The 23,681-nt window shown below is 40.1% G+C and overlaps 1 protein-coding gene across 2 annotated transcripts in view; it reads right to left on the reverse strand.

Annotated features, from left to right (window-relative positions):
- Window positions 1-22,680, reverse strand: part of SEC24A (SEC24 homolog A, COPII component) — a 51,409-nt gene extending 28,729 nt beyond the window's left edge. The window contains exons 1-6 of one of the 2 annotated variants that reach the window (XM_077823620.1): window positions 22,553-22,680; window positions 14,364-14,885; window positions 10,159-10,335; window positions 4,246-4,323; window positions 3,735-3,901; window positions 2,427-2,599 (exon numbers count right to left, since the gene is read on the reverse strand). In XM_077823620.1, coding sequence (XP_077679746.1) covers window positions 2,427-2,599; window positions 3,735-3,901; window positions 4,246-4,323; window positions 10,159-10,335; window positions 14,364-14,885; window positions 22,553-22,631 — 1,196 coding nt within the window. In that variant the 5' untranslated portion in view covers window positions 22,632-22,680. The remainder of the gene's footprint in view (window positions 1-2,426; window positions 2,600-3,734; window positions 3,902-4,245; window positions 4,324-10,158; window positions 10,336-14,363; window positions 14,886-22,552) is intronic. The other variant, XM_077823621.1, reaches the window with a different exon arrangement.
- Window positions 22,681-23,681: the final 1,001 nt, after the last annotated feature.

Below are 23,681 nucleotides of genomic sequence, written 5' to 3' on the forward strand. Positions count from 1 at the left end.
TTCAGAGGCTTTCAGAGAACAACATTATTATTTAAGTAGTACATAGAATCCTTATATCTTCTTTTCACAGTTGATAGCAGTGAATTACTATTTCCTGACAGAATACCCTCTCCAGCTTTATACCAAATTCACTACAACTTCAACGTGAACTGTTTGAATCCAAGGCATAACCATCACACGCACTTTGCTTTTCCTAAATTGTCACCATATTTTGTACACGTTTGGTTGAGTGGAATAAATATATTGGCCTGTAACACATTCTGTTACAAACAAATACAAAACTTACATACAGGTTACTTAACCCCAAGTTAGACTTCTCAGACATCAAAAAGGTATCTTTGATTATATGTAAATTGATAATATTACCAAGGTATTCCCAATTAGATGATAGCAGAAACTACGCTGCTGGCCTTCTGTTTAGCCTCCCATTTATTCCATTATTTAAAACTTCACTGGTTACCTCTGGTACAGAGTGTTCAAAATGAAAGGTTCTGCAGTCAAGATTTTTTTTTTCCCTCCTGTGCCTTATTTAAATGACTTCATTTCTACTTCTACATCTGCCCAGAATCCATTCTGTTTTTGACTTTTATTTCTTGCCAGTTGTAACTCTTGGATTCTAATACACCTAGCCAAGTGCCTTGAAAGTACCAGGCCTTTGCCCACGTTCCCACAAGGTGGATCACAATCCACTCTGGAGATGCACACTGCAGACTCATTTTATCAGATGGCTTAAACACAGTTTTGTATTTATTGTGTTTATATTGCTGTAGATAGCATCATGAAAAGCACTTTAGTTACATATTCTAGCAGGAGAATGCCTAGTCATTAGCCTTAGAACTGAAGATCCTAAGTACTTCAAAGCACTGATCTTTGTCTAATGGATATGATGGAGTTAGACATGACTAACTCAAAATATGATATATATGTTGAGGTGAGTGGAGAAATAATTTCAGCTGGTTAGATAATTAACCAGATCTATATACTGGAAAAAGGATTACACTCAAGGAATCTTGTTTTATAAGAGGAGATGAGGTCATTGATGGGAGTTATCCAACTAATCTCATCAAGCCTATTTTCAGGTCTCTGACAGACCAAGGGTAAAAGGAGGGATATCGTCTACCAAAAGTGTTCTAAAAAACAGGGTTTAGAAGATGACTTATTAATTGATATTATCTTATATAAACTACAATATCCTTTCATACAAACTTCTAAGCCATTACAATGTTCCCAGAGGAATTTTTCTAGCGAGAACATATGAACCTTCCTTCTCACTTGAGAGGGAGAGAGGTAACTGACTGACAGCAATAAAAGCTGCTATGGCAGGGGTGGACAAACTTTTTGGCCTGAGGGCCACATCGAGGTTGTGAAATGGTATGGAAGGCCGGGTAGGGAAGGTTGTGCTTCCCCAAACAGCCTGGCCCCCCACCCCCTATCCGCCCGCTCCCACTTCCCAGCCCCTGACTGCCCCACTCAGAACCCCCGACCCATCCAAAACGCCCCCCCCCGCCAGCTCCTTGTCCCCTGACCGCCCCCTCCCAGGACCTGCCCCCCTAACCTCCCCCCAGACGGCACACCCAATCCAATCCCCCCTGCTCCGTGTCCCCTGACTCTTTCCCCGACCCCATCCACACTGCCTGACAGTCCCCCTGGGACCCCTGACCCATCCATCCCTCCCCCGCTCCTTGTCCCCTGACAGCCCCCTTCCAGGACCCCCATCCTTAACTGTTCCCCCAGGATCCCCCCCCCACCCCCCATGCTCTCTGTCTCCTGGCCCCCCAAACCTCTGCCCCATCCAGCCACCTCCTGCCCCCCGGGACCTCCTGCCCTCCCCCCACTTCCTTACCATGCCATTGAGAGTGGCAGGACAGGCTTGTTGGAAAGCCTGGGAGGTGGGTGGGCGTAAGCTGCGCAGCCTCCGCAGCAATGTGGCTGCAGGAGAGGGGGGACAGCGGGGGAGGGGCCGGGGGCGAGCCTCCCCAGCTGGGAACTCACGGGCCGAGCAGGACGATCCCGTGGGCCAGATGTGGCCCGCAGGCAGTAGTTTGCCCACCCCGTGCTATGGACTTGCATTTCACTCTCCTCTGATGAACTGAACACCAGCAATTTTGCTGATGTAAATATAAACTATAAAGAGATTATGAGAAACGGTTTAAGACAAGAATGAATCTATATGGCTAATACCTGGAATGTGTCAAGAGCAGTGTTTGCACTCTGGTCTGTACTTTACTCTTTTTTTTAATTAAAAAAAATTAAGCCACTTTTCATCTTTCATTATTTTAATAAAAATGAAACTGCTTTCCAAACAATTACTGGAATGTAAGAATTTTATATGCTGATTTTTAGACCCTAAGGATTTTTTTTAAAATCTGAGGAATAGTTCTTATTTCCATTTCTTTTGATAAATTATAGCGAATGGGAAACCTTACTCTGGATTACAGTTGAGCTTCTGGATTTCTTCATGCAAGTTTGGGACAGGAGCCTGCAAAGGTGTTGTAGGAAGAATATTTCTTTCTTGAAGAAGGTTGATAGATCTTAATCCTTCTGGTTGCAGACTCAGGCCACCCATAGACCCAGTTATGTGATTAGTGCCCAAGGCAGGCTAAGTTAAAAAAAAAAAAATTATTAAGACTTTAACTGAATTTATCTGGATGATACATCAATTTAAAAAACAAGCAGATTATTTCCCTTTCAGAATTTTCTAGTTCAAGTATTATTTGGTGTTCTGTTGCAATATATTGGGGCACTAGTTACAAAACAAACTTAATCTTGTCAACTATCAAGAAACAAGCAGCTTATATATTATAGCAAAGATATGTACCACCATGCACTTGTTCTAAGACTTCTGAGTTTATTGAATTCTTTTGGCAATCAACAGGACACTTGTGTATGCTATTATCCAGGCACACAAATAATATTTTATCTGCACACGTATGCATCTGCTGCATAAATCTGATTTCAAAGGGAGTTTGATGCCTAAATACCTTTGAGGATCTGGACCAATGGGGACAAATCTGTGTACTGCATTCTAAAATAGGTAAAGTGAGCCAAGCAGAATTTCTGCCCCAAAATATTTACAGTCTAAAAGCTCATGATGTATGTAAACTACAGGACAAACAGTGGCATGTGATGGTCATAACTAGAACACTAAAACATGTATAGTTAGTTTTTGCGAGGAGGAAAAAGCTTTGCATGCTAACTGGGAGTCTGATCATCAGGGAGACCAAGGATGACAAAGCAAAGAATGGGCAGAAAACAAAAGCTTCGCTGGAGCAAGAGGCAGAAGTGGAGTTATGTTCTTCTTTGAAAGTCTGGAGAAGAAACTTGAAATATGTAGAGCACTGGGCACCAATTTTGATAATCAATACATACAGGGATTCAGTGGGGTGGGAATTAAAAAACATGGTCCAAATGGCTGGAAAAAGTTATTTTGGCAGCAGTACAGATGAATTTGGGGAGACAATCTTGTAAGGAGAACTGGGACACATTAGCAGTAAGCTGATATTGTTTCAAAAGATGTAGAAAAAAGTTTCTCCCTGACCAGCCCTGGAAATCTAACCAACATACACAGATTTAGGCCCTGATCCTGCAAGCTGAACTGCACAGGCAGACCCTGGTGCTTATATGAACTCTAATGATGTTTACAAAGCTCTACATGAGCGCAGGGTTCTGCCTGCATGGATCTGTTTACAGGACTGAGGCTTTAATGAGATAGAAAACCAACAGGAAAGATTTACCTGAGGAAATGGTTGTGGTCCAGCTGGGTATTGCAGGGGTGAGGACTGGATTCCTGGTGCTCCAGGTGAAGATGCATTCTGGTAGCCAGGTGGTAAGGTGGGATAAGAATACCCAACATTTCTACCCATTTTAAGATTCTGGGGAGCAGGAGACTGATACGTGGTTGCTAGAGTGGACAAAGAGGATTTACATATCCAAATGAGTTATCCAAGAAATGCAGTTAGGTTGATACACAAAAAAATAGCGCTTCCATTGATATCATGCTATTATGTTCACATTCTGGCCAGGCACATTCTGAAAGGTTTTGGCTGGATTCTTGTTTAAAAACACTTACACAGATAAGCATAATAAAATGTTATAACAAAGCTTCAAATACTACAATTTCCTTGAGATAAACTTACACTGAGCAAAGTATACATTTGTTAGAGTAACACCCCACCACCTCCCACCTGAAAAGGCTTTAAAAATTAAGTTCCTCAAAATTAAAAGTGTTTAATAAGAATGTCCTACCCATGAAGCCTCCTCCTTCTATTGCATCATAACTATTTTGGACCAAAGACCCATCACTGGCAGCGGCTGTTGCATCACCTGCTAAGAACAACTCATTAAGAAATGAAGGCTTAAATTCAGAAATTGAGCTGCTTTTCCTCATCGGAAGTTTAATATCAGCAACTGATTTGATAGGATAGTGACAAGCTGAAGAACATTTCAGTGTAAAAATCTTAATGCTCGATTCTAAAACATGAAGCAAAAAAGGATCACCTAATGGAAAGAGACTCTGGGCAGCAGTCCCCGGCTGGCCGGAGCAACCATGGTCTGCAGCAGCGGTCCCCAGAGCAACTAAGGTCTGCGGCCCTGGTCCCCGGCTGGAGCAACCATGAGCCCCGGGTGTCGCCCCCACCAGCATCCCCTCTCCATGCTCCTCCAGCACCCTCCCCCAAGATTTAATCACTGGTATTTTTAGTATAAGTCATGGACAGGTCACAGGCCATTATTTTTTGTTTATTGCCTGTAACCTGTCCATGACTTTTACTAACAATACCTGTGACTAAATCGTAGCCTTAGGTATAGTTACTTTTAAAAACTTTTCCACTATATTCAATACCTGTTGTAAAACATACGTGTTAATAATCCCTTTTCAATTTATAAAAAAAGTGTTCCTACATTGTGGATGAAGCTTGAGGTTAGCATGATTTTGCGCTTACTTTGCTTGTGCACCAGTGATTAAATAGAGATCTAGGAATACAGCTTACTTGTGCTCCCCCTGCTGACTCTGCTTGCACAGAGCACATTAAATGTTATCAACCCTTCAAAAAAAAGTTATTTATCATTTGAATGAACTACTTCACCACAGATGTAATTTTTATTTAGGCTAGATAACAGGCTTTGCAAAAAGTCCAACTTGATTTGCACGGTAGTAAGATGCCAAATTGCTCCCCTGGTTGCACATGTTGGGGAGTGATTTTCAAAAGTGCCTCAGGGATTCAGATGCTCAATTTCCTTATGTATTTTTGAAAATTCCACCCATAAATGATTACTTATATCTGCTAAAAGAATAAAAAACTAAACACTCTTAAGAGTACGCATCCTGCTCCAGGATTCTATCAATAGCTTTGATTCTATCAATAGCAGCTTCTGGAAGTCACACACCCAATCAAGAGTAAACTGTGGTAAAGAACCAAAAGAATTGTAAAGTACCAAAAACAGGAAGGGAATTATTAATGAAGGGCTACTGGGAACCATCAGTTAATACATAAAGGGGTTATTTGGGTTAGTAAAAGGAAAAACATACCCAGCATATCCAAAAGGTGACCCAAATTAGAGAGACTTGTTACCCAGAAGTAAATAAGCCACCTCATAGTCTGTTAAAAATTCTAACTTATCTAGAAAGAATGTGTTCCATGGCTTTGTTTTAAATGTGGAAAAAATACCAGTTTGCTAACCAAATGCAAGTTCCAGTAAATTTCATATGCTCAAAAATAATAAAAAAAGAGTCTTCGTTGTCCATGCAGGTTTCCTTTTAAAATGGGTCTCCATACTACAATTTCACCCAGCTACCCTGGGACAAAGCAGTTATCAATTTTACTGCATGGGGGAAACCAAGAAAAGTTTTGACTTGATATCCCACACTACTACATTTAAACCAAAAAAAAAAAAAAAAAAGGCAGTACCAATTACAATATGGCCCTGTCTAAGATGAACACTAACTGTGAAACACTACAAGGCAGTTTGGTACAGGGTGGATAAAAATCAGTGATTTAAACTGGATTTTTTTGATAAAATACTTTTTGAAGAAAAAACCCATCTAGAGAGAGTTTTAATTAAGATACATTATACCTCAAAGATATCTCATCATGGAATAGGGATTATAAATTCTAATTTATAAAGTGACATATCTGAGGAATTGTCACAGATTGAAGTGACACTAGAGGAGATTTTGGAATTAATTAAGAAACTTAACAGTAACAAGTCACCGGGACCAGATGGCATTCACCCAAGAGTTCTGAAAGAACTTAAATGTGAAATTGCAGAACTATTAACTATGGTTTGTAACCTGTCCTTTAAATCAGCTACTGTACCCAATGACTGGAAGATAGCTAATGTAACATCAATATTTAAGAAGGGCTCTAGAGGTGATCCTGGCAATTACAGACTGGTAAGTCTAACATCAGTACCGGGCAAATTAGTCGAAACAATAGTAAAGAATAAAATTGTCAGACACCTAGAAGAACATAAATTGTTGGGCAAACGTCAACGTGGTTTCTGTAAAGGGAGATCACGTCTTACTAATCTATTAGAGTTCTTTGAGGGGGTCAACAAACATGTGGACAAGAGGAACCAGTGGACATACTGTACTTAGATTTCCAGAAGGTCCCTCACCAAAGGCTCTTATGTAAATTAAGTTGTCATTGGATAAGAGGGAAGATCCTTTCATGGATTGAGAACTGGTTAAAAGACAGGGAATAAAGGATAGGAATAAATGGTAAATTTTCCGAAGGGAGAGGGGTAACTATTGGTGTTCCCCAAGGGTCAGTCCTAGGACAAATCCTATTCAACCTATTTATAAATGATCTGAAGAAAGGGGTAAACAGCGAGGTGGCAAAGTTTGCAGATGGTACTAAACTGCTCAAGATAGTTAAGACCAAAACAAACTGTGAAGAACTTCAAAAAGATCTCACAAAACTAAGTGATTGGGCAACAAAATGGCAAATGAAATGTAATGTGGATAAATGTAAAGTAATGCACATTGGAAAAAATAACCCCAACTATACATATAATATGATGGGGGCTAATTTAGTTACAACTAATCAGGAAAGAGATCTTAGAGTCATTGTGGATAGTTCTCTGAAGATGTCCATGCAGTGTGCAGCAGCAGTCAAAAAAGCAAACAGGATGTTAAGAATCATTAAAAAAGGGATAGAGAATAAGATGGAGAATATCTTATTGCCCTTATATAAATCCATGGTATGCCCACATCTTGAATACTGCGTACAGATGTGGTCCCCTCATCTCAAAAAAGATATACTGGCATTAGAAAAGGTTCAGCAAAGGGCAACTAAAATGATTCGGGGTTTGGAATGTGTCCATATGAGGAGAGATTAAAGAGGCTAGGACTTTTCAGCTTGGAAAATAGGAGACTAAGGGGGGAAATGATAGAGGTATATAAAATCATGAGTGGTGTGGAGAAAGTGAATAAGGAAAAGTTGTTTACTTGTGCCCATAATATAAGAACTAGGGGCCACCACATGAAATTAATTGGTAGCAGATTTAAAACAAATAAAAGGAAGTTCTTCTTCACTCAGTGCACAGTCAACCTGTGGAACTCCTTGCCTGAGGAGGTTGTGAAGGCTAGGACGATAACAGAGTTAAAAAGAAAACTGGATAAATTCATGGAGGTTAAGTCCATTAATGGCTACTAGCCACGATGGGTAAGGAATGGTGTCCCTAGCCTCTGTTTGTCAGAGGGTGGAGATGGATGGAAGGAGAAAGATCACTAGATCATTACTTGTTAGGTTCACTCCCTCCGGGACACCTGGCATTAGCCACTGTCGGTAGACAGGATACTGGACTGGATGGACCTTTGGTCTGACCCAGTATGGCCATTCTTATGTTCTGAATTCTATAGTATGAGAATCTAAACTTAGTATGAGAATCTAAATCTAAATTTAAGAAAAGTTTTGTAAATAAATTCCAGTAGTTCAGGATTAGGAACCCAATTTTATGGGATTCCAGGGGCTTCTGTATAGATTATTTAGGTTAATCTTTCTATCTACCCAATGGGACTCAGTGCTCAGTCTAGAAGATCCATCAGAGATGCTTAGTTTTGCAGTTCTCAAACTGTGGATTTGTCTCTCCAGAGATAACATGCTTAACAGCAAAAATGTTTTTTAAAAAAAAATATATAGAGGTGACAAACAACAGACTTCAAACCTATTGTCCCTTTCAAATTTGAGTACCCAGAGTCAATCCCTTACCTCTCTCTAAAAGTGCAAAATTTTAAAAAGTTCAATGAATAGAAGATTGTTTGGGACAGAACACATCTGGACAAGGAGAAGAAGTCTGGAGATAAATGTGAGAAGGGAGGAACAGGCAGTAGAAACAAAAGTGAAACTGTTTGAGCAGCATATTCCAGAAGTCTTAAGTGTAGCCTATATTGATTTGAGATCTACCATACCATTCAAAAACCTATAATGGCAGCAGACCATAAGAGAGACCCAGTTTGGGAATATTTTTATGAAGTTCCTCTACCTGTGTGTAAGTCAGTCATGAGTGCACAATGCAAACAGGGCAACAAAGAAAAACTTGAATGTTTAACTAAATTCAAAAATTTATATGCTTGTTTTGTTAAAATATTGTGTTTGCTGTTGAACACAAAAATCCAGAATACACAAAGTTGTTGTTTTAGTTAAATAAAACAATTTAAATGTCTGTCTGGTGATGCTCTCCTCCTGATACAGCATGGCAAGAAAATCTCCCAAATATTAATGATTAACCTGTTGAACTGGAGATAGTTCATCTCCCAATGGACTTTATAAATATCTGTTTCAATTACCTTTGGTAAATTAATTAACCAAACAATCATTCATTTTCTGATATAGCTGTAAAACTAATCTGGAAAGTTTTCAAAATAAATCACTTTAAAACTGTATAGTGTGTGCCTTCTAAAAATGAAACCTACATCTATCTCTGAGTTGTGAAGAATATATATTAAGGTTATAACCAAGAAGAACACACTTTTATGTAGAAATCCATGATTAAATCGAGCTTTCCTGACTAGTGATTTAAATCAAATCCACCCTGGTTTGGTACAAAGCAGTGATGGGTGCTTAAACACAATGGCATACTTGTGCAGCAGCCATAGGAGTAAATCTCAGGACTGCCATACTTTTTCTTTGATTAAATTCACACGTTCTTTGGACAGCTGGTACTGCATAGGGTATTAAAAGCAGGTGTCACTCTCCAACTACCTTAACATACTGTAAAGAAAGCACACAGTAAGTATGATTCAAAAGTTTCACTACAAAAGTTAAATATAATGTACAGCACTTAAATCTGACACAGCATTGCAGAGCTCACATTTTATAAAATTTCCCCATGGGACAACCCTGTACATAGCAGTCCCCGTTCCGCTCCAGGAGTAACAATACCATGATTCAAATGATGCTAACTCCTATTTTGATCCTACTGTATAAAGGGAAGAACACTATGCAGGAGTAACAGATTTTAACCCTCTGTAGTTGCTGCAGAATTGGTGATAAGAGATTTAAATTTCCCAAACAGTTTTGAAACAATGGGAAAAGAAAAATCCCTCCTAAGTACAAAAGTGAATATAAAAACCAAGGGCATAACATCACACATGTATCACTCACAAATATCTATTTTGAACACTCAGTTTTTTACTTGTCTTTTGCCTCTGTCAATGGGAAATAATATACTGTCTTTCTCCCATCAGTTTTATCTTGAAACTGTGAGGAAACTATGCTACACTGATGTCAAATTTTCAACTTACGTCAATGCAATACAATCAGTGCATTATTAGTACAGTTTTTTCAGAAAGACATTGCAACACAAATTCAACACACGTGAAATAAATTTGTTCTGAAAATATAGTATCAAACTAATATTTGTGAAACATTTCATTTCATATTTGAACTACCTCTAAGTTAAAAAAAAAGTTTGAAGTTTAAGAAAAAAGATCCTCCAGCAGAGTCATTTGGGAAGTACTGATGATGAAAACATTCAGATATCTCAAAAAATGGAAGAGTTCTGAAGCACAGTTACTTCCGTGAAATCATGGCAAAGTTTTCCAGCAGCCAAAAGTTTCTGTTCACTAAGTCATCTTGAGTGAGTTTAATTTCTGTATTTACAATTACCTATATTGATATGGAAAAACCAAATAAAGAGAACTGATCAATCCCTTACCTTCTTGGTTTGTAGCTGAATTTAGCAGAGGTTGGGGTAGAGAGCTGTTAGGCGGTCCTACTGGGGTTGCCGATGGCCTCACTAAAGGTAGACCTCCAGCTGGAGGAGGTCCTAGAGGAGGTCTAACAGGAGGGAATGCTGAAGCTAACGTCCGATTCACTGGTGGAGGAACAGAGCCTGCAGAGATAATTCATTTTCAAGAGCTTTAAACAGACTGAAGAGTCACAGATGGTTACTTACGTACAGGTCAATCTAAATATTGATCTTATTTATTCATTGGAAACATCAGCACAAGTTACAGAAACCCCAAAAGAAGCACATGAAGTTTAACAGCTCTTTGCCAGTTTTTCTTCTCATCCTTACGTACTGGGACTTCTGCAGCTCCATGATCTATGTCACTACCTGTTTTGATGATTCATAACCGTTACAGCAAGATTTTCAAAGCACATTAACCACGAGAGTTGCCTTTGAAAATGCCAGCCTAAGTCAATACTATGCATCTAATGATCCTATAAATTCATACTAAAAAAAACACCACAGATTTCCCTTGACAAGAGGTTCATGTGCCACCTATATGATTTGATGCTAAGTAGTCATTGTTAGAAATACGTATTTTCTAGATTTTTTTTTAATTACTGGTCAACAAAGATTTTACACTGAGAATGCTGCAGCAATGAGACACAACCCAAGTATACTCACGCAATGCAAGGGATTTTTGTTTTGAAACTAAATACTCTAGGTCAAGGATACTACACAAAGGTTTATTAGCATCTATATATTGAAAAGCTCACATCAAGTGTTTTATCTTCCTAGGTTAGAGAAATGTACAGAAGTTCTAAGATCACACCGTTTTTCTGTAACTTCATCCCTCCCTTAGCCAATGGAAGATTTTCCCCTTCCTGGACATCCATGGATAATTTAAAGACAATTACTTATTTGATTGCCATCCTGACTTTACTTTCTTACTTTACACTTAAGAGTCGTCCTAGGAGCACACCTTTTTCCATTTCAGAGGTGGTAGGTCTACCCTTCTCTAAAAGCATCAGGCGCACTATCAGTCATTAACTAAATCTGGAATAGTTAATACCTTCTCCAAGGATCAAGCACCAACTTTTGTCAGTACATCAGATCTTCACCAGGATGGGCAGCATGTGGCCACACATTAAAATACATTAAAAGTACTTCTACAGTACACTGATTATTTAGTAAGTTGTCAGACCAGACTACACAAACTTAACTGATTGTTTAAAAAATTATCTGCTTGATTACTTATGAAACAACATTCAATACTCCAGGTGTATCTGCCGTGGTGACATCAAAGAAAAGTAGATCTTTATCATGATTATTTCCATCTTGTTCCTTTACCTGAGACTTTGCCAACAGAGATATCTTAGGGCAAGGTACATTACCAACACTAGCAGAGACCTTTGCTCCCACTAAATACAAGAAGCATCTGGCCACCACGCTAAGTTATGCCATCTAAATTTTAAATACAATACATGTCACTAATTCTACAAATAATTACAACTGATTTAATTCAGGAAGAATTTTTCTTGCATCATGGCTATGGCAGTCCTGCTATTACAGTCCTTCATTTTTATTCTGTAGACCACTCTGAAAAACCAGTCTCACAAGGTCTGCCTTTTCTTCCAGCAATCTACTCCTTGATACTTAATTTCCCTCCACCTATGGACTACAAGGGGTATCTCCATGAACATTAATGGCTCACAGATCACAATTTGAAAGCCACTATGCAATTAGTTTCCTTTTAATGTGCACAGTTAACAATGACATATCAGTCAACATGGGTTTAAAAGTCATCCACAAGGGAAATATTTGCTTTAGCATTCCAATTGCTTTGATTTGCAATAAACTTTATACAAGGATTGCACATGACTCCCATTAACAGGAATGTGTGCTCAGTAGGAGAATACTTAGAAAAGGAACTGCTGTATGTGAATTGGATAGTAGAAACCGGATGATAAAACTGTAGTGAACTGAAACTGTACAAGTGGTTTGCATCTGTATTGTGTTTCCAAAATGGTTAAAATCAGCTGTGTTATGCAAATTGTCACCTGCATATCACAGGGCACACACAAAAAAGAGGTGATATATCGAATAATGTGCTGCTCTATCACTTTTATAGCCCGTTTCACACTTCTCAGAAACTTTCTAGAGACAAACAACTTGGGATGGAGTGAAAACTAGAAATTCAGAGTAAAGAAGCTTTCTATCAAGAAGTATACTAAGTTTTCCATTTAACAATATACATATCACTATTCATGTTTCCTTACTTCCCATAAAATGTTGAGGCCTACTATTCCAGATACTTGACTTGCTTTAGTGAACGATGCTGAAGAAACTATTCGCAAAAAGAAAAGGAGTACTTTGTGGCACCTTAGAGACCAACCAATTTATCTGAGCATAAGCTTTCGTGAGCTACAGTTCGCTTCATCGGACGCATACTGTGGAAAGTGTAGAAGATCTTTTATACGCACAAAGCATGAAAAAATACCTCTCCCCACCCCACTCTCCTGCTGGCAATAGCAGATAAGCCAGCAGGAGAGTGGGGTGGGGAGAGGTATTTTTTCATGCTTTGTGCGTATAAAAGATCTTCTACACTTTCCACAGTATGCGTCCGATGAAGCGAACTGTAGCTCACGAAAGCTTATGCTCAAATAAATTGGTTGGTCTCTAAGGTTGCCACAAGTACTCCTTTTCTTTTTGCGAATACAGACTAACGCAGCTGTTACTCTGAAACTATTGGTGGTTATTGTTTCTATTATGTAAAACATTACAGAACTGGCAAAAAGATGGACATAGAAGAATTGTGTGTATACATTTTATTTACTCCATGAAACTGAATACAGGATCACTCTCGTTACAGTGTGTATGGTAACACCCATGGTTTCATGTTCTCTGTGTATACAAATCTCCCCACTGTATTTTCCACTGAATGCATCCAATGAAGTGAGCTGTAGCTCACGAAAGCTTATGCTCAAATAAATTGGTTAGTCTCTAAGGTGCCACAAGTACTCGTTTTCTTTTTGCGAATACAGACTAACACGGCTGTTACTCTGAAACCTGAAGAAACTATTATAGCTTGACAAATTCATGCATTTAAGAAAATGTGACCAAAAAATGTTAAACGTTTACCACTAACAGAAGCCAGTGATAAGGCTGGATGGAGACTGGCTGGTGCATATTACCAGGGAAAAGAGAAACATTAGTGAGATTTATTTGCTAATGTATGTTTTGATATCGATGCTGTGCTCAATGAAGTCTGTATGCCTGGGCTGTGTTTTCCTGAACAAATCATCCCTGTCTAGAGTGAAGTAAGCAACTGAACTGTAGCATCACTGCTTTCTCCCAGCTTCTCCTTGCAAACACACATACATACCAGCCTTCTGTATTTCAGAATGAATGTTGTATGACTCAACAAACTATGCTCAAAGAGTTCAAGCTGCAACTTCCCGAGGAAGGCCACGCTGAGAACTGCCAGCATTAAATGATTAACAGAAAACCTAAAAAACCTTCAACTTGCACACACTCACACCCCCACCACTGACAGAAAATCGCAAGAGTCCAAGCTTTAATCCAAGTGTGCAAATGTTCAGATAGGCATCATTCAGAAGAGCACGAAAGGGCATACAGGTACCATATATGCTCACCCAACCTCTGTACTGTGTATGTGTTTACACACACACAAATATAATATATTTTTGCCAACCCTCAGTTCTCTATATTTCTAGTCCTTCTCTTCCTTTTTTAAAAAGGCAGGTAGCTACCACAGAGAGGTACGAAGTAGTGCTAGGTTCAGAGCTGTGAGAAGGAACCCCTAGCAAACATTTGACCTACATAAGCAGTATTAAACATAAATTTAAACATGACAATGAGTGAGAAAGGCCAACTCCCAGCAAATGCCTGCTGCAGCATTCTCCAAAACACAAAATTAAGAGCCTGCCCCCTACATGGAACTTTCTTTGAAGTGAATGGAAGTTCTCTAAGTAGCTCAAAACTGCATTTCATCAGAGCATCTAGTTCAACAATGCAGTTCCACAACCATTATGAGTCACTGCAGAATCAGATCTTTATTTTTAGCTACAACAGCTGAAGTGAGAATCAATTTTTTCAACCAGATATAGAGTGGCATATGTTTGGACTGAATTATACAAGAGTCCTTATGTTTACCTTATCTTACTTACCTGGTTTCATGTAGCTGTTTTGAAGTGGAGGACCTCCAGGGGAAACAGTATACTGATAGCTTGTTGCAGGATTTGTGCTCCCTGATGATGATAATGACTGGGTTGATACTGTTCCTGCTACATGAGCAAAATGGTTTGTTTGAGACCCAGTTGGCTGACTCATAGGAGTCTGACTATACTGCCAGTTTGAAAGTGCTGGGGGATGAGCTCCAGGAATGAAGCTATTAGAAGATGATGGTATAGCAGCAGAGTTTTGTGACGGAGGGAGCATTTGGGGAACAGAACTTGTATGTTGCAAAGGTGCCATAGAAGTAGGTCCCACAGGTGGTCTACTAAGAGTCTGCCCAGATCCCTGATTACTTAATGGAGAAACATTCTGAGAACCAAAGTTATATTGTCCAGAAGATGGATGCAGAGGAACCTTTGTTGGTATCTGATGCGAGTATAATCCTGGAACTGCAGAGCTGAATCCTTGGCCATCTAACATTTGTGATGAATGCATCAGTGAGTTTTCCACAGGACCTGCAAGAAAAAAAGCCTTCAAAGAGTCAGTGTTGCATACTGTGCACCCAAGAAGAAATTTCCAGCTTCCCAACAATATATCACTTATTTATAGCCCCTGGGAATTTACCACTAGTCCCTTAGTAATGAAGTGCTTTTTAGTAACAAGCCAGGTATAAGGAGAGCAGTATAAGACACATGAACTTCATAATTAAGTGCTCTTAATACACTAAACCTTTAATTATTTTTATAACAACCTAGTAGAATCCTCAAAAAGAAAAGGAGTACTTGTGGCACCTCCTCAAAAAGAAAAGGAGTACTTGTGGCACCTTAGAGACTAACAAATTTGTTAGTCTCTAAGGTGCCACAAGTACTCCTTTTCTTTTTGCGAATACAGACTAACACGGCTGCTACTCTGAAACCTAGTAGAATCCTGATATTCTCTAAAAGTTTCAGGTTTGAACAAGGGCCATTATCCCTGGATGATGTTTGCATGTGAACATACGGAAGCCAGACGTCCAATAAAAGCGAATCAAACGTAACTGCGATGCTCTTGCATGCAACTGCCTGGTGAACCAGAATGAGGCAATTAAATGTAGATGGCAGATAGGGAAAAAAATATCCTTGGAGTTTGAAACAATTTAGTAATATTCCTTTTAACATGTGGCAAAGAGTCCTGTGGCACCTTATAGACTAACAGACGTATTGGAACATAAGCTTTCGTGGGTGAATACCCACTTCATCGGATGCATCCCACGAAAGCTTATGCTCCCATACGTCTGTTAGTCTATAAGGTGCCACAGGACTCTTTGCCGCTTTTACAGATCCAGACTAACATGGCTACCCCTCTGATCCTTTTAACATGATGATTGACCCTACTGTTAAGTTAGTGGACATATCAGCATAGTTCTTAAGGTAATAAACCATGACTGCTATTTCCCACAAGCTTGACAATGAAAACTTCTAGTGGTCAGTTTTAGAAAAAAGGAAAAACTCATCCCCATATTACTCATTACTCAGTAGCATTTACTTTGGAAAATGCAAGTTCTGGAAGCCAGTTAATAAAAAAGTTATTTTCTATTGCCCATTTAAAGCCAAGTGACAATCAGCTAAGCCAAATGTGTCTGAGGGGAAAATCATATATTGTATCATATATTGGTATGATCATACTAACATGGCTGCATGCGTTTGCGTTGATTCCCCAAGTAACTGTTGTGCACACATGAAGGCTGGTGAACAGAGTATACATGCTGAAGTTACCAAGAGTGAAAATGCTTTTTAAAAGCTGCTGTTTACACTTAATTAGCAGCTACATTTTTCTCAATACTTTTTAAAAAGCATCTCTGTCAGGATCATGGGACAGAGGTCAATTCTGCCACCAAATAATTCTCAGAAATTTTGCTCAGTGAAGTAAAAAAAAGTAGCCTATGCATTTAATCTGCTTTTTAGATTTTTGCTGGCTGGTATAGCTGAGCTAAACTGAATTCATTTGGAGAAGATATTCAGAAGCAAGCAGTTTTTGAAACCATTAGCCATTTTGAGAATGATTTACATTCTTAGGACACCATTCGTTTTCCATATTTTAAAGATGACAACTAGATACAATAAGGGAAAATAGTACTACATTATTTATATTCACAATGTTGGGACTACAGCTGGTGGAGAATTTTTTAACAAAATAGGTTTTTATTGGAAAATACTATTTTGTCAAAAGCAAAATGTTTCACAGAAACCAAATCTTTCACAAAAAACACAGGCAAGTTCACACTGTAAACCCTCCTTGTTTCCTGCCAGCTTGCCTGGCGCACCGCTGAGGAGCCTTCGGCATCCAGGATTCACTGTTTCAGGGCAGCCCCACCATCAGACTGTCCCAGAACTAAGGACCTCAAGGTTTGCAGGCTCCCTGACATGGAATGATGAACCTGGAAGCTCAAGTAGCCTTGGGACTCAATCCAGGGCTTTATAGGATCCCCAAGCTGCAAGTGGCAGACAGCTGATAAATGTTTGATTTTTGTGAAATTAAATCTTTCAGAATTTGCTTTCCACAGGAAATTTCAAGTTTTCATTCCGAATCAAAATAAATTTTTTTCAAGATCTTAGAATTGAAGACCACAGTTGTAAGTTATACACACCGTACGTTATCCACTGGACACACATTCCCACCCTGAAGGGAGGCGGTATATATCTCTAAGTGAAACGTTTTTGGGTGATCTAAATATGCTGCCTATTGTATCTCAGTTGACATTACAACTATTTTTCTGTCACAACTTCTCTCTTGAACTGTTTTTGGCTATTCGTAGTGAAGCTGTGTCTTTCTGAATGACTTCCCATTCCATCACCTCAAGTTTTTAAAAATGTTATGCGATTTTTGCATGCCCATTTAAGTGATTATAAAAGAGGTCTTTGCTTTAAATGCTTAGGTTTTTAAGCAAGCATTCCTTGATGTGCATACACAGTAGCAACCTTAAAGTTAACACAGTATTTTAACTGTTCTACTGTATTAAAAATAAGGAAACAGTCATGTTGGTTATCTCTGAAGTTTGCAAAAAAGATGTTTCAAGCAGTTTAGGTCAAATTGCATTAACTGAAATCTCACTGTTTCAGTCTTCAAGACAGATCTTAAGAAGGGAATATATCGATTATTTTGCTCAATGCGTCCTCACTTCTGTCTCTGAAGGAGAACCTCTAATTTCTTTCCCTTCATTCTACACAGGTAACTAAAATATCCTCAGTTCTCCCATGACTCCAGTGATAAGATCAACATTTACAATACATAATAGATATAAAACAGATGCATGAGAATCATTCCTGGATCACTGAACACCTGCTTTTCAAACAAAAATAAATATTCAGATTCCCTGACAAGAATCGGCTATCACCAAATCTTCTTAACTCTGTTGATACTACAGTAGCCAGAAACATGACAGTGAACTCTTTTTGTTTAATGTAGTACTGTATTTTACGAGAAAATTATAATTAGGATAACACCTTGAAAAAAATAAATCTGTTGAGAAGTTTGTCAATGGATGGGGGGGCGGAGAGGAGATGAAGATGAGGTTAAAAATCCATGAAAAGGAAATTATAGTGTCAGAAGAATACAACTCAATATTACTTTTGCCAGTCCAATTTGCAATACAATCCTCAAGATGATATTTTTCACTGTCATCTACAAACAAATGTAAAGACATTTTATCTCTGGAGACTGTTTTAACAATACTTCTGCACTGAAAAAAAGTAAATGCCAGTGTGCTATTTTAAATTAACCAATCAAAGTAGAGTTGCTTACAAAGAGATACGTGTTTAATATACATAGTTGGATTGTGCTTCGTACATTCTTGCTTTGTCATTGAACTGACTGGCTCCAAAGATATTGACATATTGTAAATATAGCAAATGTAAGGTTTTATGAACAATATTAAAAATTTAAATATTTGTATAGTAACTTTACTTGCAAGCACAAAAGAGATTCTCTCATTTGTAAATAATCATTGGGCCAGGGAACGAGTGACTCTACCAACATGGAATTAGGGCACTCACCTGGGAGATGAGAGACCCAAATTGCAGTCCCTGATCCAATCACTATTTATAAAAGTGGAACAGCACCAAGGGGAAAGACTGAGAAAGCACTTCACACCAGAATATCCCCGTGGCTAGGGTACTGTTCTTCAATGTACTGTTCTGCAATATAGTAGACTCCGGTTCAAAACCCTTCTCCATAGCAGGCAAACAGAGGGGGGAACTGAACCCAGGTCTCCCACATACCAGCTGAGTACCCAGACCACTGGGCTAAAGCCTATAAGGGAGACAAATTCACCACCTCCTCCAGCCATTTTGTGAATTTAATCCTCCTTTCTTTAGCTTTCATCAAAATGCCTGAAAGTTAAACAAAAAATTTCAGGTCAAAATACTTAGTTTTGACTTTTTCAGTTTGCTCAAAACTATTTGCTGAACTCGACACAAATTCATGAATACTGAAACTGCATTTTTGGTCAAATATGCTATTTGTCTGAAAAAGTTCACCCACATCCAGTGTAAACCAATACAGTAAACTCTGCCCATGTGTGTAGAAAATCTGAAATAAGAGCTTTAAGGGATATGAACTACCCCCATTCATCATGATCAGAGCCCTACAGACTCCATTCTGTAGCTGTGGAACATGGCCTGTTTACAAGATGCCTCAGAATTTGCCATTTTGCTGCAGCCAGATACTTATTTTAGTTTTCATCTCTTTGCCCTGGCGGGATCTGCCTTTTCCTCTCCAGCTTTCTTCACCAGAAAAACCTAATTGGATTACACTGCTTATGTTCTGCTTATTTCCATGGGAGTCCAGCTTGCAACCAGAAGCAGAGACTGATGAGCTACAATGCCTGAAGAGCACCACAGTCAAGGAAAAGAGAGCTGGGGAGATAAGCCATTAACACTGGCTAAAAACTTCTCCCTTCCTTGGTGTCGGTGGCTCATCTCCCCAGTGTCACAGAAAACAAGGCCCAGGGAGTAGAGGCAGGCACCTAGAGAAAACAGCAAAAAATTCATCCAAAAGAGTAATTATTGTTGAAAATTAGCAAATGTTATGTCAATTAGTATTCTCTATTATGAAACATAACCTACAAAAAGTACACACATCTAACAAAGGATGGGAATAAAGGGTATTTCATAGCAGAAAAATAAATTAGTGTTGCCAAGGCATTTAAGGTGATGCAGGTTGTTCCAGTGGTTAGGGTGCTAGTCTGGAACTTGAGGGACTCAAATTCAATTCCCAGACTTCCTGTGTGACTTTGTGCAAGTGACTTACTCTGTGCCTCAGTTTCCCATCTGTAAAAACAGGAACAACAGTACTTCCACTTAGCTACTATAGTAATGAAAGTCAAATATCTAAAACGGACATAGGGATTGGTGCAGCTGAATTTCACCACCTCACCACAGAGCTCCTGCGGCCCTGATCAAAACTTAAAAGTTTCTGAAACATCATGACATTATAGCATGAGATCATATGATTCTAGCAGAAGATATTTAAAGAAATCAAACACATGTATTTACATTACAAATACTCAAGTTAGTCTGTTTATTTAAAATGCAGGACTATTAATATGCTTATCACCAAAAGCAGATGAGTTTCCATCTTTTATGAGCCTACTTCATTTTACTGTCAACAAATGCTCAGTGCTACAGCTGTTGAAGTACTGGAGGGGATGATTACTGAAGCAACCCAATATACAACACTCAGCAACTTAGACAGATGAACAACATAGTGCTGCTAGTAACAATTTAAGGTTGTATATGAACATGTGTGCTCAGGAGGTAACCTGCTAAATACGTGATGAGCAAAAAGTTGCAGTGAAAAGCTGGAATAGCCTATATGAACATAAACAAGGCTTACTTCCGACATACAACTACCACTGTAAATCTAGGAGCTACACTGGCCATTATAAAAATTGTCACACAGCCACATGTTAAAAAAGATATATTATTGCTCAGTCTGCACTTGATTTTTAATGCATCACAACATGCAAGGTATTTGGGGGCAGGACTACTTCTCCATGCATGTTTTTAAGAGTGCTGAGAACACTGTCAGTGCTTACACAACAATTTAACAGATTTCCTGCATTTAAAAGACTAGTGATCAAAGTGTTACATTTAACATGACATATCTGAAGATGACATCAACAAAAACAAAAACTTGCATAATTCTCCTTTTCATTTCCTTTTCCCTATGCCAGACACTCCCAACTAGCCTGCCATGCATCCTCCTTCAACTCTCTCCTTAAAACATCTCTGATAACTCCAGCCCATTCCTACTCCACACAATATTAACTAAATCAGTGGTTACAAAAAATTAAAACCAAAGAGCTCCCAGATAATACAATTTATTGAATGGGATAACACTGTTTTTGCATAAACTGCAAAGTAAAAATTACATTATGTGCTTTACTCTAAAGTTACAGGATTCTCCCACTTCAAGCGATAACCACAGTGCCACATGTACACTACATTACAAAAGGTCACAGGCACTCAGATTATGAATGAGTTCTGAATTTAGAAAGTTGAATGCAATCTATAATTGGTCAGATATACTATAAAATAAATCTTTCACTCACTCAAAAACTTTATTTTACAAATTAGGGCTTTCTTCCTAAAAAAGGAAAACAATGTGCATACTGTAGCAGTCTGAGGACCATATTCACGTTATTAAAACTTCTCTCTCATTATAATGTGAGCAGAGGATAACAACTTATTTACCAAATAATGGGCTAAAACAGACTGATTTTCATATAAATACTATTCTATTACGGCAAATTCAAATCATTTGCTCATCATCTCATGTAGTACCCAATCTGTGCCATTTTACCTGATGTTTCCCGAGAACAAAGCCTCATGACCACCTACTGTATGTGCATTGGGGTTTGTGAGAGTGAGAACTCCATCCCCTGCATAGGGATCAGGTTATGTCCTTTCATGATACTATTGTTAAAAATAATCCAGTCCCTTCTTAAAAGTCCAACAAATTTTCCTCTATAACTTTACTGATGGACATAAAGAAAAACGGTATGTGCAAAGCTGTTTGCGATCAGATACTGAAATCTTTAATGTAGCTACCAAACATCTTTTAACTCAAGATCTGGCCACTTTTTATGGCTTGTTGCTAAATCTTGTTAGAATAAAGCAAAATAGGTTAACAAACGTCCCGTGTGTATTCTAGTGATGAAACTAATAGCCAATTTGAATGTGATTTGCTCAAAATTCCACAAGAAGGGAAGGTGCTTGGAAAATGTTTTCTCAGTAATGCCCATCCACACACATACAACCTCACAGACAGGAAGGTTCCTTCCCCATAGGTTTGTTTGTTGTTTTTAACCGGTTTGCACTAGTCTCCCACAGAAAGCATGCATCCGATGAAGTGAGCTGTAACTCATGAAAGCTTATACTCAAATAAATTGGTTAGTCTCTAAGGTGCCACAAGTCCTCCTTTTCTTTTTGCGGATACAGACTAACACGGTAGCAGCTCCGAAACCACAAAAAGCTGTCACTGGGTGTATCTGCGGGGCACAGCTCGTGCCCTTCCCCACCCACCCAGTTTGGGAAGGGTGTTCCGATACTGCAGTGATGAGCACAACATAAAGGATCCAAAAGGATGACCCGCATCCTACGTGGCACGCACACGGCCACTCAAACCTGAAACTGAGCACAAGCGGACGTCCCACGAGCCCCGGCCCTCTGACTGCCCGCACAGGGGAGCTGAGCGCGCTCGGCCCCGCCACGGGACCAGTGTGGGGGAGCGCGGAGGCCTCAGGGGCAAACTTTATCCCGGGAAAACGCAGGCCTCGCCCACTGGAGACCCCTGTGGCCGACCATCCCCCCAGCTCGGCTGCTCGACCCCTCCGTGGCCCGGTGGGGCGGCGAGAAGGCAGCTGGGGAGGATCAGTGACTGGCCCCGCCGGGCCTCAGGCGCCCACCCACCGCCCGGGGGCCTGCTCGCTGGGGCATCCCCGGACAAAGGGCCGGGCACGGAGGCTCCGCTAAGGACCGGGCTCCCCGCAAGGCGCCGCCAGCCCCGGCCCGGGTCTCCGGCCTGCCCTGGCCCGGGGAATTGCACGGTTTCTCCTCGTCCTCCCCCTGGGAGCGGCCGAGCTTCCCCTCAGCCTCGAGGCAGGGAGCGGCCGGACCCTCGGTCCCCGGCGGCTTGGCCTCACCGTTGCTGTAGCGTTCCTCTCCGGCCCCGTTCTGGCTGCTGTGTCCGGAGGCGGCGGGGGGTCTCCCGGGCTGGGCCATGGCGGGAGCGGACACAACTCTGCCTGTGTTCGCCCGGCCCCAGCGCCGAGCCTGGGGGCGGGGGAGGAAGGACGGAGGGAGGGAACCACCCACCGGAAGGGACCGACAGCTACACCGCGCAGGCGCACTCCGTACACGTGGCATTTCCGGGACCAAGCGTTCTGCAGCAGTGGGCGGGGCCAGAGCATCGACGGGGCGGAGTCTGGAGTTGTTGGGGTTTCAAAGGGGGGAGTTCGGTCTGGCGGGACTTGGTCTTTCTTTGGACAGCTGTAGCGCGATTCCTGGATCCCAGTAAGGCATGAGTGGTCCAGCCTGGTATTAGAGTTTGGGTTTATTTTGTCTCCCACTGAGTAGTTAATTGTAGCTTTTCATTTCTAAACCAATATATTTCATGTCATAATAACAATAGCTTACATGACTATAATGACAGGTTTCAGAGTGGTTAGTCTGTATCAGCAAAAATAACGAGGACTCCTTGTTATTTTTATTAATATAATGATATCTGTCCACCCCTCTTTGAGCACCAACACAGTATCATTTTTTCTGGGAAAATCCCCAAACACAGGAGCCAGGCAGACGACGTACTGCACAATAATTTAGGTGAGAAAAAGAGGGCATCCATCCAGCTGAAATGGGGCTGGGAATGGAGGGAAAGAGGAAGGAATATTAGGGATGCAGAATGTAATGACTCTAATGTGACAGCAGAATTCCCCTGGGCGTGATCCTGTTCAGGTTGAAGTCAGTGGCAAAACTCCCAGTGACATCAAAAGGAACTTCTTCTCTTTTGGAAAGTGGCCCAGGGTTTATAAGAATCACAAGACTACTTCTGCTTTACATGCAAAAAGATTCCACTTAAATTCCCACAACATAAATGTCATAAATTTTGGTGCAGCAATCAGGGGTGCTGGAACAGTTTTTATAGTCGGGATGCTGAGAGCCATTGAACCAATCTTGTAAACCCTTGTATATAATGGAAACCCCTTCAAGCCAGGGGGCGCTGCAGCACCCCCTGCACCTCTAGTTCCAACACCTATGGCAGCAATTCTAACT

The sequence above is a fragment of the Eretmochelys imbricata genome, chromosome 8, assembly GCF_965152235.1.
Source record: "Eretmochelys imbricata isolate rEreImb1 chromosome 8, rEreImb1.hap1, whole genome shotgun sequence".
In the NCBI taxonomy this organism is placed as follows: Eukaryota; Metazoa; Chordata; order Testudines; family Cheloniidae; genus Eretmochelys; species Eretmochelys imbricata.